This window comes from Dermacentor albipictus, chromosome 1 (assembly GCF_038994185.2).
Source record: "Dermacentor albipictus isolate Rhodes 1998 colony chromosome 1, USDA_Dalb.pri_finalv2, whole genome shotgun sequence".
Lineage (NCBI taxonomy): Eukaryota > Metazoa > Arthropoda > Arachnida > Ixodida > Ixodidae > Dermacentor > Dermacentor albipictus.
The window spans coordinates 201,503,984-201,523,079 of NC_091821.1; the positions used below are offsets into that span (position 1 = coordinate 201,503,984).

At 45.5% G+C, this 19,096-nt stretch overlaps 1 protein-coding gene across 1 annotated transcript in view; it reads left to right on the forward strand.

Moving 5' to 3' along the window:
* Positions 1 to 19,096, forward strand: part of LOC139054130 (uncharacterized) — a 102,608-nt gene that overhangs the window by 28,786 nt on the left and 54,726 nt on the right. Inside the window, exons 7-10 of the mRNA XM_070530730.1 lie at positions 972 to 1,221; positions 4,653 to 4,933; positions 5,076 to 5,193; positions 10,913 to 11,067. Of these exons, the coding sequence (XP_070386831.1) occupies positions 972 to 1,221; positions 4,653 to 4,933; positions 5,076 to 5,193; positions 10,913 to 11,067 (804 nt within the window). The remainder of the gene's footprint in view (positions 1 to 971; positions 1,222 to 4,652; positions 4,934 to 5,075; positions 5,194 to 10,912; positions 11,068 to 19,096) is intronic.

The window sequence follows — 19,096 nt, forward strand, 5'->3', positions numbered from 1 at the left end:
GCACGGGTTGAATATCTGCGTTACAATCTTACTGATCAATAAAGCATTTAACTGGTTTGATTTGATCATCAGCTGATTTTAATTTCTCTATGAAGGAAATTATAAGCATATAGCCTGATTTTGGCGCATGTCACGCACTCGGTTGCTTAATGCTCCGCTAAAATGTGCTGGGGCCAAGAAAAAAAAAAAGAAGTAAAAGCTGAAGTATAGCGTATCCGGCGGATTGGGGGATATCTGCTTTGTACAGAGGCGATCACTTGGATGTTCTTAACGGAGCGATTCAAGTCACAGAGAATGTTAATTAACAGTGGATCTCAAACTTACCGAAACATTGCAGTTTGTTATGGCGTAGTAAGACGCGAACCACTGTGAAGTAAGACCAGAACAGGATCTTATATACCCATTATGTCCTGGTCTTACATAACTTCGCGTCGCATTACACCGCAGTAGGCATTGACACTAGCCCAGCAACAAGCCCAGCAGTGGTACTGTCGTTCGGGGATCTTATATATAATAGTTCGCATGCATGCAGTTAACTTAACGCACTGCATAGGAGGTTCAGCATCCAGAAGCAGCGCAAATAAGTATAATGGGTGGCCAACTCAGCAAAATTTTAAAGCTAAAGCGAAGTCTGGACGAGTGCTAGCGAAATCGATGCCATTATGCGTGGTCTTCCGTGTGAACACGGCTAACAACAGTCTTTACAGCTTATGTGGTGCTGAATAAATAGTGACACTGCGCTTCCTGCTATAGATTCGGTCACAAAACGATTACATCAGTGTCTGGTGATAAATGTTATTCAAGAAAAATTGTTCTAATCTTTCTGCCTGAACTTAATGCGAACTGCCAAGCATATTATCAGGGCCTATAAACACGAATGGACGACTACGCTAGCCAAGATGAGAGCGGAGACTCGCAGAAGCAATGGCCCACATGTTTCGGTTTCTTAGCCGGTGGTGGTGGACTTGCAGGCAGCAAGCAACGTATGCTGCACGCACAGCAGAAATGCGTGGGGCGAGCAGTCCTGTTCGACTTCTTCAAATGCGGTCTCGAGTTCAACAGACTGGTGAAACGGGCCAACCGCGATGGAACCAAATTCAAGAGAGCCTATTCACGCAAGAAGGGCAAGCGAAGCTCCCGCAAGCGCCAGAAGCCCATTGTCGTCCCTCGAACAGCCTTCAGAAAGCCCCTGGTACGCGCGGACAGCCTGGTGCTATGCGAGTAAGTGCATTTGCGTAATTACCTTGTAGATACGATAAAACACACCCTGCTATGTACTCCACTGAGATGTAATGCCCAAATGTTCCACCGAGGTGTAAACAGAGTGGACGAGCGAGAGTGCTCCACTTTAAGAAAATGACCCCTCCCCTCTTTCCAACTTGTTCCCTTTTCTCTGTATTCACATCATGACAGAAATGAGGGAGTAAATGGTTAAGAACTGCTAAAACAGTACTCTGTCACAAGCTACTTCGGACGTTGGTGCATAAATTGGTGCATCATTTAAGGCTAATTCGCACCAAAATTCGCATCACAGGGAGACATGGGGCCCTATAACGTAAAACTATTCCAATATGTTTCTATTCCAATTTCCTGACGTCAAATTTGCGTAACCACCGACGCAAGCACCGGGCGGTCACCCATAGGGTTGTCTGAACAGACCAATCAAACGCTCTCCTCGTTCATAGGACGTCCCTTTTGTTTGCTTGAAAAACGAATAACATTGCCTACACTGAGCGGCTTGTTGTATCTAATTGGCTCACAAGAAGCGAGGAGAACGCTCAAGTGGAGAGGGATTCGATGGGGCCGAGCCACTGCACTGAAAACCGATAACCGGATGAAGAGGGTGGTGCTGGCGTCTGCGATTGGTCGGCTTTCCCTTACTTAGCTTGTGGTGGCTGGTCGAAAATCGCGGCGGCATGCAACGGAAGCTTAAGAATGACGCTAAAATTGACCCTCAGCAAAGAAGAGTTGGCAGAATGAGGTAGTAAACGTGCCGAAAGTGCTTGAAAACGTTACACGGTCACGCAAGAAGTTTTATTATACGCAAATACACCCATGCTCTCCGGCAGGTGCGAGTAGCCAGCGTCTCAGCGATCGGCGGCAGCTATTTTTTATTCCTTTCGGAACGGGGCAGCCTGCGGCTATTCCGAAAAAAATTCAGTTTTGTTCGGCATATTAATGCATCTTTATCGCGTACACGTCACTTTGACGCGGTGAGTTCGTGCGGTTTTGTGACGTCGCGTGACAGGCAGGTGAAGTGGGTGCAGCCCGAAAACTTTTCACCAATAGCCGAGGGCTAATGGCGAAAAGGGGTCGAATCAGAAATAACTGTTTTTCTTTTTTCTGTCAAATCATGCATAATCAGTGTGCACACATCATATCAGATGGGGAGGTATTGCGGTTTTTGTAACGTCGCGTGACAGACAGGTGAAGTGGAGGGTGGTCGAAAAAAGTTTTTGACCAATCGCGGAGGGCTGATAGCAGAATTGGAATAGAAAAGTTTGGAATAGTTTTACGTTATAGCGCCCATGTTTTATTGCTTACGGTAAATAGGAGCTGAACAATTTGTTAGTCGCTCGGGTACTTTCATTCCTTGCTTTGGTTCAGCTACACCTCATACCAAACCAACAATCTCAAACTTTAATGCGAGGGCTGCATTGGAGGGCGTGACTACGTTGTGCGAGCGAATAGATATAAGCAAAATTAAGTGTCGTGAAATTAGTTTTGTATGCAAATACCTGCAAGTGAAGAAAGTGTGCGGGATACAGCAAATCATAGTGCTTGGGCAGGGTCACGCCGAAGAATTACGGTGGATTTAATGTAGGATTGTAGCCTCACTCGGCAATTGAAGGGAAAAACAGATTGAGTGAAAGTCAGGAGCACTGCAGGGGCGCTATCACATAAAGCTATTCTAAACTTTTCTATTCCACTTTAGCAATCAGCGCTCCGCGATTGGTCAAAAACTTTTTTGGACCACCCCCACTTCGCCAGTCTGTCACGCGACGTTACGAAAACCGCCATAGCTCCCAATCTGACATGACGTGTATACACTGATTATGCATGATTCGACCGAACAAAAAAAAATTATTTCTTAATTCAACACCTTTTCGCCATTAACCCTCTCCTATTGGTCAAAAGGTTTCAGGCTGCACCCCCTTCACCTGTCTGTCACTCGACGTCACAAAACCGCGAAAACTCATTGCGTCAAAGTTACGTTTACGCGTTAAAGATGAATTAATATGCCGAACAAAGCAGCTTTTTTTTAATAGCCGGAGACTGCCCCATTCCGAAAGGAATAAAAGATGGCTGCTGCCGATCGCTCAGGCACTGGCTACTCGCAAAACTTTATGGGTTTATTTGCGTATAACAAAACTTTCTGCGTGGCCGTATAACGTTATCGAGCCCTTTCGGCACGTATACGACCTCGCTCTGCCAACTCATCTTTGCTGAGGGTCCGTTTTAACGGCATTTTAAACCTTCCGTTGCATGCCGCCGCCACTTTCGACCAACCACCGCAAGCTAAGTAAGGGAAAGCGGACCAATCGCAGACGCCGGCACTACCCTCTTCATTCGGTTACCGATTTTCAGTGCACTGGCTCGGTCCCATTGAACCCCTCTCCGCTTGAGCACGCTCCTCACTTCATGTCAGTCAATTAGATAAGACAAGCAGCTCAGTGTAGTCAATGTTATTCGTGTTTAAAGCAAACGAAAGTGACTTCCTATGAACTAGGAGAGCGTTTGATTTGTCTGTTTAGACAACCCTTCGGGTCACCGCCCGATGCTTGCGCCGGCGGTTAAGCGAATTTGACGTCAGTAAATGGGAATAAAAATATATTGGAATAGTTTTACGTTATAGAGCCCCTGTAAGCATTCATATTGCGCTTCTGTTTTCTTTACTGCGCGCTCCAGACCATGTCGTGTTTTAAGCTGGTAGGCGCGACTATTGTGCATAGAATGCCGACGCCTATTCAGATGAGAGCTTTGTGACGTAAGCATATGGTCAGCTGAAACGTCCGCCAACCTGCGCTTTGTCGCGTTCCCAGTGATGTGCGGCACGGCTGGTGAAGCAGCTGCTCCCACAATACCAACAACGGACGTAGGGCCAGCCACCGCATGGAAATGTCTATGCGATATTTTCATGAACGGTTCCATGGGGCGAGCCATGCCTGGTGGAATGCGGAGTCATGCGGCTGCTGTAACCGAACTATGCTGAGGCACCCGCAGTGCACAAGTAGCACGTTTCTATAGTAAAAGTTTCTAGGGTTCATTTTTGACAGCTTAGCGCCTTACCTGATGTGAACTGCAACGCGAAAGCACGACGAAAGAAAAGCTTTACCTACACAGCGTGTTCGCGTAACGTTACTTTCCTTGTAGGTTTCATTGTTGGATAGCTATGACGCTTCACCCCTACCCCTAACCCTGCGTTTCTTTCTTTTTTTTCTTCAATTGTTGGTACTCAAAATGCTAACAGTGGCACTGTGTTGTAGCAAAACATATTTTCCCTAGTCACTTGCAGATCAATGAAAACAATAGGAGCGCTTTATTTGTCGGGCGTGAATGATTATTTAACTGTCGCACGGTCACGAAAACAATAAATTACGGAAGATCAGTGTGTACGCGATTTAATTCCTCAAAAATTTTATTTTTTGCAGGATCATAGCGAAGTTCAACGCATGCACTCATGAACTGGAGCAGCGGCACGAATGTAGTATAAGAGACCACGCAGAACTTACGGGCAATATGAAGTTCGTGAGAAACTCCTTGATCGCAACACTAGGAATGTTGGAATGCACCGCAGTAACCGGTTTGAGCGGTACCACCCCTCATGGAGGTGGGGGTGGTGGGGGTGGTGGAGGTGGTGGGGGTGGTGGGGGTGGTGGTGGTCGGCCAACGGACTATGGTCATTACACGGGAATCTTCACTACGCCAACTGGTAAGATTCCCATTCCCCCCATCTCCTCCTCTTTCTCTCTAAACTTTGATCCGTCCAGATGTTAACATTTCCCCTTGATTCATGACAACGCACACTTTCAAGCACCAGCTCCCAGTCTGAATAGAAGTATTGCCTGTTTCAGGTATTCCACCGAATTGTCATTACATGGAATTTGTGCGCCGCTACTCCTACTGCGCCGTAGCTTTCTATGCCGACTTAGAAGGAAGAGGACTCAGCATAACCAGCAAGGATGTATGCAAGTAAGTCTTCGTTTGTTCCGTGTGCAATGGAAATACCACTGATACTTATTATTGGAAGATTACAAAAAGAGATCGAGCACGAACGTGAGTGCGTGGCACAATATTTCCGCTCACCCATGACGCTGATACACGAACGACATTTCTGGGGATAGTTCTAGCTCTTCCATATCGCTGTTTCAGCCATATTGGTGTTAGATGTACTGCACCCTCGCTCCTATTGCATCCTGTTGGCTGGAAAAATCTACAATACGTTCGTATGCATTTTTGGAAACGGTATATTGCATAACCAAAAAAGCCACGGGCGAAATATAAATCGACAATTTTCGTCGCTGCCGCGAGCCAAAGATGCGCTGCGGTGAACGCAGCCCCGGTTTGCGACAGCACTCTTAGCGATATGTGTACACGAGAATCAACCTGGAACTCCCAGCTAAGCTCTTACCACGTCACTACCTGGTGGCGTAAATCTACGCTGTAGGCGACCTTCTTTACATCTACGAGTTTGAGCTATCAGTATGGGAATCTTACAAGTGTTGTGCACAAAGCTCCTATTAACGATTCTATGTAAAGGTGTGAGACAGCCGTACAGACGCGCATTGCGTTGCGCGGTAACGTACTGTCATATCAAAGTTCGGCAATTTTTTTAATATTAAGATTTCAAATCGATGGCGCCCATCTTCGTGCACTGAAAATTAAGTGACTTTCAGATAGTCTTCAGTCGAGAACAATGGCTCGCATGTAGTTGCGCGCCATCTAAAACTCGCAATGATGAGAGGGCGACTGCTTTGGGAAGGAGCCGTTCTTTCATCATTGCAAGAGCGCTGGATGATTTTTTAAAATAAATTCGTTCGCAAGAGGTGGTTCGTAAGAACCCAAAATGGCTTCACTTATGGATAGTGTGCATCCTGGCCACTGTACAAGAACGAAAGAAAATTACACAGGATACCACAATCCCTTTGAAGTCGGCCTCGTCTGACGCCTTTCTTGCCCTCTGCGTTGCACGCAGGAAAAGCGCCCTCACTGTAGAAAAAAAAAGAGATAAGTAAAACAAAACACAAGATTGATAAAGATTTGCACATGGTTGCCAGATCTTGCAGTTAGGGCTCCGTTACAAGAGCGAATTAACGCTAGGATAAATTTAAACGCACATCATTTGCAAAAAAATAACTAAAGAAAGAAAAGGAAAGGAAACCACTGCTCGGCCGCAGCATCAGCAGGTCGTCCCTACGCTACAGGTGCGTGCCTGCTACAGGCGCGTGGCTCGTGTTATCTGATAACAATCACACTACCCCGTAGGACCATACGTGTAAAGCGGCCACTGAAACTAGCCCGACAGCTCAGACAGCCGCGTGTCGCCTTCCAAAACAGTACCGGCGCGCGCAGCTGCTCTTCATAGCAGATCTCGAACGCGTTTTACCCCGGTCGCGGGAAAGGTGCTCGCACGGCAGCGATGCTCCACCCTCAATAAATACTAACTGCCCCAATCACTCTGTTCATAATGATGTACATACATCTTAATCAGTGGTTTTACCGCGTGCTCGGCTCTTAAGTTGTCATGACCTTTACGGAGCTAGCAGCATTCGTGTTTCAAAACAATAGCGGTTAGAGAGGACATAGTTATATTGTCGACGACCCAATTTTTATTTATTTGCTGAGGTGTAAATTTATCCCCGGGTTACACGTGTTCTAGCAAACGAGCCCAGGTGTACAGTATTTAAGCACGATGGTGGTACGAGGTCGTCTAGGGGGCATCATTTGCGACAATTGCCGTCAGTGTTCGCTCTGACATCACGCGGGTTGCGACGCTCCCCGTTTACGCTGACCCTAGAGGGACATTTGATTTGAATATAATAACAGTGCTAACACATGCAACCACAAAACACCAAGGACGAGACAGAAGCGTTTCTTTTGTGGCTGCATGCGTTAGCGCTGTTATAATTTTCGAATCAAGTATGCACCAACTCGCCCAGGAAGAAGTTTTAATGACTAGAGGGACACTAAAGAGAAAAAATTATTTCACCTGTATCAGTAAACTGACCTTATTAAACACCAAATACACTATACTCTTATCACGAGAAGAGGCTTAGCGCACCAGAAAAGGCGCCAAAAGGGAAGACGGGTGGCGACGCCACCGTGAAGTTTCCGCACCAGCTCGCCGTTACTTCGTGGATCGTGACGGCGTCTACTATAGGGCTTATGTTCTACAGAAGCCAGCCATTGAACGTGGCGAATTTCGGGAACATTTACTGAGCCAACATCCGGTCCAAATAGGAAAAGATATCTCGAAATTCGTGACGTCACACTGACGCTGAGGTTTCGGCGCAAAATTAAAAAAAAAAATTACCCTCTGTTATCAACAGATTTATTACCAACCTATTATCCTGAAGTTGATAAATAGTTTTCAAATAATACGTCGTCAGTCTAAAGGGATTTAGTGCTTCTTTTTAGCGTCTCTTTAAATAAGGTGCGGTAAAAGAAAGTGTTATCACGGCGCACACAAATTTGCAGCTCTACATCGAGCACCACAACAAGACAAAGGGGAGAAAAGGGTTTTAGAAGCGCACAGTACAATAAAACGATTGCGCTTTCGAGGCGATAAGCATTAAAACACGCCGAACCAAAGTTTCTTCTTTCTTTCTTTCTTTTTCCCGGCGGAAGCTACAATACGGTACCCTGGAGACCCGTAGTTCAAGGCCTAGTTTCGTAACTAGAATAATCCAAGAACTCTGGGCCCGTATTCGCAAAAGATGGTACGCTAGAATTGTCCGTAGGAAAATATTTCAAGCAATCCAGGCACTGGACATCAAATTAACGATGGCAACAGGCCAGCGTCAAAGAGTACTTACGTGCGAAAAACTTTGTGGATTTATATGACTGTGGTCCTATAGCGTCTCAGGAAAGTGGCGCACCGGTGACAACAGACGATTTTAATACAGTGTTATGGCCATGGGAATACGATGCTACCCAGGGTAGCAGCAAGGAGGAGGAGCTGACTGCATGCTTAATTTTCTCATCGCTGTAGAGCTCCTGGAATTTTTCTAGGGGGCAAGAGAAGAGGGGGCGGAAGGCGGGCCCCCTGGGTCCCACATCTGGATTTGCCATTTATTGCGTTCGTCGTCGACGCACGCAAAACTGCTCCGACCGCGCCGCACGCATGTCCCGAAGAAGGGCTTTTAGTAGAGGCATCGCTGAACCACGGCTAACGCTAAATTCTTTGGCTCAATAAAAAGCAGTTGGCGCGTAATGCAAAAGATAGCGTGCGTATACGTAAGCCGATATGCTTCCCAATGCCTACTTTAGATCTGCTGCTTAAACTAATAAAAGCGAACAAGGCCTGTGAGCCACATATATGGTCAGGCTGAAGTGCAAATCAGCCGTTTCAATTCGAGGTATGCACGCAGCACGACGCAGAGCTACCGTTCTATGTCACATCTTCTGGACCTATCTGCTCAACTTGGCTTCGAACTGCCACGTCACGCGGAGGCGCGTAATTTTTTTCAGATTCCATTTTTACGAGATTGTGACGCTTAGGCTTCCCAAAGACGGTGGCCAATTACAACGATGTAAGAGGTGCCAGTAAACGTGAGCTTTGGCCACCACGTGTCCATATTGTTTTCCTTCCCTTTTGTCGCGTGCTAAGCATCCGGTCGCAACGGGCTCCCGCTATCAGTGTTCTTTATTAGTTTCTAACAATTCAGAACAAACTGCCATACCGAACCAGATTTTATTAAGCACCTCTGCACTCCCTTATACAAAGTAAGCGACCACGGCAAAAGAGCAGCCTGCGATGGTTTGAACAATGCACCTGGAAAAGCGCAGTCTTCAGTCAACCCCTTTGAGTGTCTCAGCCTTATATGCACGGCGGCAGAAACAAGTGCTATGTTGCCACTGCGGTACATGAACGGCACTAACTGAACTCGCCACCTAACGTCGCTTCAGAGGTGCTGTGACCTTCCTTGACTTGAAAAAAGTCGTAGTTGGCCCGAAAGGCAGGCTAAGCGTTGATAGCGATAGCAAAATATATAAGAAAGAAAGAAAGAAAGAAAGAAAGAAAGAAAGAAAGAAAGAAAGAAAGAAAGAAAGAAAGAAAGAAAGAAAGAAAGAAAGAAAGAAAGAAAGAAAGATCACTACACAAAGTAATATTTGTAGGTCTATCCGCCGTACAAATTGTAGGTAACATTCGCTTACTAACAACTTAACAATCTTGTCACGCCCGTGCTGGCAAACATGATCGGATCGCCTTCGATTATCAAGAACTCTAGCGGTCACAACGCCAGCGTGATGAAGCGCGCAAACAGAGGGGAGCGAACATTTCTGTTGCATCTCGCAGTCTCCGAAACTTGAGATTACACGACCCAAAGGCACTAGGCGCGCGGAAAGACAGCCCAAATGCAGCCACCAGCCATCTCGCCTATCTGTGCGCGCTCAGCCGCGCCGAGAGCCATGCGCCGCCACGGATCGCATTATCGGCGCGGCACATGATAAAAGTGGAAAATGAAATTAAACGTTTTAAAATACGGGCCAGCGTCATCGCAGTGACTCGGCCAAGGGAGCCTTACGCGCATCGGTACACGTCTCCCCGATGGGCGGCGTACGGCGTTTCTGCATCGACATGCCGGACTTCAGGTTCATCCAGTTAGGCAGTCAATTCCCTGTGAACTATGCGACTGACCCCTTGACGCGACACCGTCACGCGCAGTGATAACTGCCAGAAGAAATATGCCCCAAATTCATATTGCCACTCCCAGGGCTTTAACTTGCGGGAAGCAGTCCTCGCTCCCTACGGCTTCCCCACAACGCAGCGGCCGCTCACCCAGCACTTCTAGGGATGGCTCGTGCATTCTCCGGCTTCCTCGTTGGAGAGGAGGATTGAGGAGGGGGGCGGGTGTATTTACGTAATTTTTTTTATTTGCGGTGTATTTGCGTTATGGGGTGGGGAGCTGGAGGAAGTTGACGTTGCTGCACGCGAGGGAAGATCCGCACAACTCGGCAGCCACGCTAGCAGCGCGCAGACTAGCAGTCGGTTCCACTCGAACAGCGGTTTATACATATATGGGACACGGTTCGCCTCACGCCTTCCCGCTTACCCCCAATCAACAGCAGACGCCTCCGCGTCAAACGCGGCCGCCTGATGGGGAGCGACTTCAACCAAGTTGGAGATACTAAGAAATATCAACTGGGGTGAAGTGACTACAAGAAGATATAGCGTGTCGCGGTATAATTAAGAGTTGAAGATGGCAGCGAGAGTGTCACTTCGTGTGTCCGCGCTGGCAATACGGCGTGTCTTTACATTGCTTTCATGCTAATCGCATTAACGTCGACATTCATCGTGAGATGGGTTCTGCTGGATTTTTTTGTCGCTTTATTGTCACCTAAATATGTGTGCGTGTATTTTTCTCGAAATAAGCCACTGCTGTGAATTGAAACTGGCAGTAAAAAACTTGCTTCTCACAGGGCTAGATCAGGCGCTGCGCGCAATAGTGTTAACATTGCTGCTTGTCCGCAGGCACTAGCCGTCTTCATAATAAACAGAAAACAGTATTGTTTTCTGTTTTTGCGAAGATTGAGAACGGAAGTGTATTTCGAACAGTGCGTTTATGGAGCGCGGGATCTCTTCACCGCATCGTACGACGAAGGTGCTGCTACTTATTTCATATATAGGGTTATGGGTTGAACGAGAATCTTCTATGATTTCATAACAATGCCAATATTTTCCTTCCAGTTTCGTGAATGAGTTCTTGGAGTGTGAACGAATAGCCTTGGCTGATACTGGATGTCTGTCGGCGTCAAATGCGTTGCTTGCGGACATCCATTACTTCACGGATGTCCTGTTGAAGAAGTATAGACAAACATGCCAGCTGACTACCCGGTTTTCAAGTAAGCTGTCCCGTATATATCGCTCCATCCTGTAGCTGCAATCGAGTTTTCACCTGCATCACTTCTATCACTTGCACTACTGCGCTATATATAAACTTCTTAGTCACAATATATGAAGCTTAAACGAGCCCTGCAATATTTTGCCCCTTGTGGAACGTCCTTTCAGTTAAAAAAAAATAAACATGGCTTCAGAAATATCTGCAAGACGCATACGTGACGTACAATCGTCGTAGTCGCCTTCGATCTCTCCGCTCGCAGTACTTGCAGCGCGTGCACACTGGAGGCGCGGCAGACCGCAGCACCTGGTGTTCCGCCCAATGCATGCGCGTCCCTGTGACGCGGCGTTTCAATGATAACAGGAACTGACACTACTTCGGGTTTCAGGGGTGACTACTGGTTAAACAAGGGAGTTCTCGGCCTGCTTAAGTCGAAATGTTACATTTTGTGCGGGGAGTTACTTCAGGCAGTAACGCAAAACGAGTGTGAGGAAACAGTTGGTCAGCTACAATTTTCTGAGCTGACAACAGCGCCGTATCATACAGTGTAGCAAGTGGTGGAAGTACATTGTAGCTGGGCACGTTGCGCTTTTGAAACGCCTCCTTTCACATCTGATCGAGGCACAAATGTGATGCTTCAGGTCTATATGCCTCAGACGAAAGCATAACTGCACATTTACGTGACTGTGCAGCGACGCGCTCGAATGCAGGATCACTTGGATCATGTTCACTCGAACATGGATCACTTAGCTCCATGTTCTCGCACGGACTCAGTGTGGCTCTATGCATCAACAAGCACCGACGTAGGTGCGCGTCCGTTATTATTTGAAATATCCTATTTTCGTGCGAGCCCCCGAGTGGCTGGCGCTGTGAACACACACTGCCAGATGCACGCAGCCCGGCGTCTCCCGGCACTCCGATGTTGCACTTTCGCGTCACTATCTTCGCCTTTGCAACCAGTGAATACACAAGTGGATCGTAATTTTTTAGTCATTTTTAGCACAGCGGCTGTCATTCAACTGCATAAGAACCGCGACAAGACGATCGCTGCGCGCGTCGACGAACGACAAACCAACGCAAACACTTCGGCCTGCGTTCAGATGATTCCAGGTGCTTGCAGAGAGACACAAATGCTCGCTAGAGCACGCAAATTTAAGCGAGATGGTCAACGAAGTTTTGGTGGTCACGCAATCCTGCACTGCGGAAAGGGCACCATTAATCTAAGAGGCGATAATTTCTGAAGATTGGAAAGTACTTATTTCACTTTTAGAAGCCGTGGTGTTTTCTACCTTATAGGGGCGCTCAAACAGGGAAAATTCGGAATCAACTCGTATACAAACATTCGAGAAAAACGACCACAATACAGTGAATGGAATATCGAATGAAATATCGAAAATGCTCTCATTTTAAATCAACATAATACATTAGGTGTTAGTTCAAATGCCATATGATATATATATATATATATATATATATATATATATATATATATATATATATATACATATATATATATATATATATATATATATATATATATATATATATATATATATATATATATATATATATATATATATATATATATATATATATATATATATATGAGGCTTCATGTTGTGCCGAGATCCTCGCCCCTAAATAGAACATTAGCTGACTGAATACCAAATATAGTCATGAACATCTCGCTATATATGTAATTAAGTTCGCGCGGATTCCCTATGATAAAATAAAACAGGATCAGGTAGTTTTCAAACTTAAACTACCAGTAATTTTATTAAAACGCGATGCTAGCTACGCAAAGCCTACTTGCACAGGTGGTAACGCATGACCAGCAAAAGCTTCTTGACAAACTTCTTTGCTTACCACGATTATGGAATGTTTATTTTTGAAAGATGAAGACAGTCGCACTTGAAGACAACTTCACTTTGATTCTGCTAGGGTGATACTGTTGCGAGATATTCGTGACCAGATTTGGTATTCAGTCAGCTTATGTTCTATTTAGGGGCGAGGATCTCGGCACAACGTTGAGCAATCATGAACGTGAGGGAAAGGGAAAAGTCACTCGTCGCTTGTTTTCGCCTGCCGATAGCAAGAGTGCAGCTTCTATTTGTGTAGTCCAGCTTGAAAGTGAAATTCCATACCCAGTAAACTACGTAAGAAGGGGGGCTTGATGCCGCGCCAACAGCCATGCTCCTGAATGACAAAATTACTGTTAGTTTAACTTTGGAGATCCTGTATACTGACAAATCCATATAATTCCGTTTTCAATCACACTTGCGAACAACTGACGCGCTCTTAAATGATAGACAACTGCTTTGAATTTTACTAGCACCATGGCAGTGACAGTAACGAAACAATGAAATATGTTACCAGGGGCAGCTGGCGATTGCTGAAAGATAGGTGTCATATTGGAGCACCTACCAACCGTTGTTTTAAAAGGTTGCAAAAACATGGAGAGACTGGCCAAATAATAAGTTGGAACGAATTTGTATAAGTATACACTGCCAAAAGTGAGCCATGTTTATTATATCTGCGAATTATTCAGCAGGAGTTAACTTTTCTGCGCGTTGGCTCAGGACCTGGTGCCACTGTGCAACAACAGCAGGTGTATCCTGTAGGAGGATCATTCGGAACAGTCCTCACGTCCATTGTTCTGTCTCCATCGTGACTGCAATAAGTGTTTTTACCTCTTATACTGGATGTCCCAGTTAACTTGGACCAAGATTTCATATGAACCCAAGAGCTGGTAGAAAAATCGTACCTGCTGCATAGTAGCCGTAGTCGTGGGTAAATACAGCCAGTACTTTTTTCATCACGAAGTATTTAATTAATTGCGTTTATTTAGTGAACTTTTTAAATATTGCTTGAATCACAAAAATCTATATTACAAAATTGTAGGGAGACCGTGACGGCGCCCTCGGGTCTAATTTTGCGCACTCATCTTGTTCTGTAGATAGATGCGCCCGGAATGTGTGTTACTTTTGTTCCCTATTGCAATAGAAGCAAACCTTGCGCAGGCTATGTCAATCTAATGTGTTTTGGCGGATCTGTACGGCCAGCGTATGCTGTTGTCGATTACGTAAATTTTTTCTTTGCGCGTCTCCAAACGCAAACGCATTACGTACATAAAGAAATAGCATTGTCCTCACTGCGCAAGCTTCGAAAGTTATTGGGTTTCTGTGGTTTGCGTGCGCTATGATAACGTACATTATTTTGCGAGTTTAACGTTCGTAATGCTTACGGACGCTAATAAGTAGCGTTGTCAAACATGGCTGCACCCATGGCTTCCGCTTCAGCGTCAACTGTGGTGATGGATACGCTCTCACTCGCGTTGATCGCCAGTAACGTTTGAAATGAGCTTTCGCTTTCCCTAAACTCACCTGAAAGGTTAGTTATGAGCGCATAGCGCATACATTTTTTTGAGGTCATTCGGCGATTCTGGCACCCGTAGGCCTAACGAGACGCGGCCACATAGCAACAGCAGGATGGTTGCTAATGGATCGCCTTGGCTTGGATACGTTTGGCACGAGGCACCAGACGGCGCCATGTTTTATAACGTCTTACTTATGTCTGCGTTTCTGTACGCTAAACTAAAAGACTTGGAAAGGACGAGCACCGTATCGTCCCGCAAAGGTGCTTACGTTTAACGTACGTAAGGCGACAGACGCTATTGTAAAACTGTCTAATAACGGGAGATCTGATCGGTACCACGCCAGTGGCCTGCTCTTCAAGAAGACAGTCATGCCCTTCACGAATTATCTGAAGGCTCAAATGATCCTGGTTCTGGGGGCGGCGCATGGCGACAAGAGGAAGGCAGCCAAGCTATATTCCCTAGTCCGTCAGCAATACTGAGAACGTACGAATCCCTTTGCGAGACAAGTAGCTTCACAAGAAAGCGACACAGGACTGCGACGGTGTAGTTCAAGAAGTGGAAACGGATGTTTTGGCTTTCTTTGCTGCTAACCCTCTCGGTAGTGTGCGCGACGCCAGTGCGGAGGCCGGAAGCTCGAGGTCATCAGTGTGGAGGATTAAAAAAAAAAGTCATATGCACCCGTACCATGTACATCTTCATCAAAAACTTGAAGACAGATTTTGAAAAAAGACTTGACTTTGCCAATTGGATTTTCACAATATGTGAAGAAGAACCAGACTTTCTGACTCTCAGCACAATGCGTTGGCGGGCTAGTTGGTGCGAATTCATAATTACTTTGTTTAGCGCAAAACAACGGACACAAGGAAGACGACAGGACAAGGCGCTCTGACTCTCACTCACATGCTTTGGACGGATGAGGCTAATTTCTGCAGAAATGCGCAAGTTAATCTTCACAACGCGCACTACTGGAATGATTGGAATACCCACAGGCTGGCACAAAGACGACACCAATGCCATTGGTCGTTTAATGTGTGGTGCGGTATTTTTGATGGCAGCATCATCGGACCCATCTTTTTTGACAATACACTAACAACGCAACGCTACGTCAACGACATCTTCGAGGACCCCGTCAACGACATTTCTGCAACATTCCATTTGCGCCCCTTCGGAACATCTGGTTCCAACACGATGGTGCTCCTGCGCATAGTAGTTAGTGTCTAGCGTGACTCGAGCTTTTTCCTGTACAGTGGATTGACCGGCACAGACCTGTACCAAGGTAAATGTACCTGGTAGCGAAGCTTCCATAGGAGCCCATACGTTCAAAACATGGCGGTCCATCGCCGGTTCATGGGGCTTAGCGCCATCTGTATGTGGTGGGAACACTTCCGGCGGAAGAAAAAATAACGTGACGCCATGTCCGTTAAAAGCAGAAGTGACGTCATTTTTTTTTCGAAGGCGCGAAATTTGTTTTGTTGTTCTTCCTTTGGAGCTATATATTCAAATGCCCCGCCATTCGACTTGATGGGCGTTTCGAGCTTTCAGCGTGGAAAGCGATGCAGGAAAAGGCCAGCCGTGTGGTTGTCGAAATCGCATCCCTGCGCAGAACATACTTTCTTTGGAAGCCGACGAAAGCTTTAGGTGTAGAGTGCTGATCCTATTGTCGGATGCCAAGTCCGTCGGCCAGCGCAGTCGCACGAAAACAACTACACAATTATCTGGCGGTCGCAACTCACTACTTTTGACTGAACAGATTAAGAAGCAATGAAGCTACCCGCGTCACCAAATTCAGACAAACTTCGACCAGCAAGAAAGCACAAATTGTGAGGGGGGCGTATTTCAGCAGGTGATACGAGTGCGCCTTTCTGCCCATTTCAAGACGTGCATTGCACTGCGAGTGATAGTGGCGTCAACGCCCCCTGTAGCGATGGGCGCTGAAAAAAATGCATTTAATAATAATAATAAAATTAAACGTATTTTTTTAACTCATCACGAATATATAAAATTGACTAGGAATTTTATTTTCGTTGAATGAATCTAACTGTGTCTCGTTTGAATTAAAAAAGGCGTTTTTCTTTCCAAATGTTTGTTCCCTCCAAACATAGTCGCGCTTCGATCGCTGCTCCCATAACCCCCCATGCTGATGTCGGTGACAATCTGTACTGAACCGCTTTTCGCCCGAAGCTTCGCGACCTATTTGAATCGGCCTTGCCTGTACCCTGGCCTGCAAGGTCACCGGACATGACACCGCTGGTGTTCTTCTTGTAAGGCTACGTGAAAGATCGCGTGTATAGTAGCGAAGCTACCACACCGGACGCCCTGAAGGCAAAAATAAGCAGAGTCTGCCGCGAGATTGGGACGTCGTTGGTCAAAGCTGCAACAGCACAAGTGTTGGAAAGGAGCAAGTATTGTATTGGTTTAAACGGTGACCTGTTTGAGCACGTGCTATAAGTGGCAGTGGAATATAACCACTGAGAACTGGTGTAAAACGTGAATGTTAAACGCACCTTCATGATTTCACCCTATTCTCACATAAAAAAGCTTGCGACAAAGATAGAAATAGGTAAAAAACTGATTTGTTTTGCCTCTTTTCCGGAGTTCAAGAGACGGAAAGGGTAAATGGCTCAACCAGTTGCACCTTTGGACGTTTCTTTGTGGGCGGCTGATATGCCTTACCTGCTTTTGGTTTATTTTTTGTTTGTGTTTCGTGTATTTCGCGTGCTTTTTTTTTCTTTAAACTACCAGGCACACTTCAGCACGAAATAAATACTTGATTCGAAGGTTATTTAAGATGCCCTACAACTTTGTATTTGACATGTTTGCGATCCAAGCAATAATGAATAAGTTCACTAAGTACACACGACTGCCACTACTATGCAGACGGTACGATTTCTCTAGAGCTCTTGGGTTTTTTAAAATCTTGGCCCAAGCTAACTGGGACACCCGGTATATTCGACTGACTGACTGAATTTTCGAAAGAAACAAATATTCGATAAAGTAAAAAAAAATTGTTCTTAAATGTTGTTCAAAAGATTCTAGCAATTAGTAAAAAAGAAATTCAAATTGTTATATTTACTGTACTAAAACTTGGCACACACGCACGCGCACACACCATCGTAAATATAAAATGTTCTTGTATATATGCATATATATATATATATATATATATATATATATATATATATATATATATATATATATATATATATATATATATATATATACGTGCACGCATCAGGTGTTTTTCTTATAATTCTAAAAACTTTCTTTTAAATGAAACTGTAATATCTAGGCACTGCTGTTTATGCAGATCAATTATTTACTATATGGTACATGTTTTAATTGCGAAATTGATGCCAACCAGTAGTAAAGTCATACCTGCTTAACAGAAATCCTAAGACAGGCGCGTGTTTCGATGCATGCGACCTTAAAATTTACCGCGAACTGCATTTGAGTTTCGGTTAAGTCTCCAGAAGCGTGCCTCTAACAGTCCGGGGAAGAGAACCAAGGCCTAAGTCAGCAGTAGCAATCGTAAATAAACAACTTTGCAACAGGCACTAGTAACAAGTTTTCTAAAATATTAAAGCACATAGCAATCTAGCCATAACGTGTCTAAATTTTTCAGTGTGGTATAAACTTTAAAACCAGCCGCCAGCGACAACACCCGCACGTGACGTCACTGCACTAACCCTTTAAAACTAACACGCCGAGGATGACGAGGCCGCCTTTGACGAAGATAGGTCCACCTATCGAAACGTTGGCCAGCCTGTCTGCGGTACTTCAACCCTGTTTTAAAAAAGTTTATACCACAGTGTGCCATTCCATCTGCCAGCCCCTTTCTTTTTTTTAAATTTTTCAGGTAATCTGGGCTGAGTTTCTAATTGATATCGATGAAAAACTGATTGAAAGTTTTGGATAAAAGACGTAACCCAAGTCACATTGTTTTGAGAAATCTTGCGAGGTTACTTCCACAGGGTTCCATGTGTCACCCCACGTGGTCGTATTACTTTTTTGCCGACATTCGTTTTTTACCGTATTATCCCTGTTTCAAGTTCATCTGCTGTATTTGAATCTGAATGTTGTCGCCTTTTACATAGCGACATAGACTTCTCTTATCAGATTGCGAATAGTGCTGAATATTCGCGCATGAGCGCAAGCAGCAGAAATTACTCTGGAACGTACGGTGATACTTGTATGAATAGCGGACGGCCTTCGCCCTTTGGTTTAGGTTCGACAACCGACGACTGTGATTGCTACTGTTGTGGCGATTTCGAGTTTTGCTTGTCTTTCTGTACAGTAGTACGCCCTGTGAGCTGTTTCATTTTTTAACGCGCACATTTGGCTGCACCGTCACTACAACGAGACATTTGGCGGAAAGGCTTATTTCATGCTTCGGGCGCACCCGTAAACCAGTGCACCGGGCCTAAGCGGTGAGACACCACTCTCGCCCCGGACATGGAAGCTAGCGTTAGGCTACAAGGATTCCCACTTGAGTATGGACCCCCTTACCCGACCAAAGCAAATTAAACAGCTATGATGACAGCTGTAGTGCCACTTGCATTGTTCGCGCTGCAATCAGTGGAGCTGCCGGTTTTCCGTGGATTTTCGTCGCACTACCTCGGGTCTCACTGGAGACAGCTGGCTGGAGAACTGGGCCTGA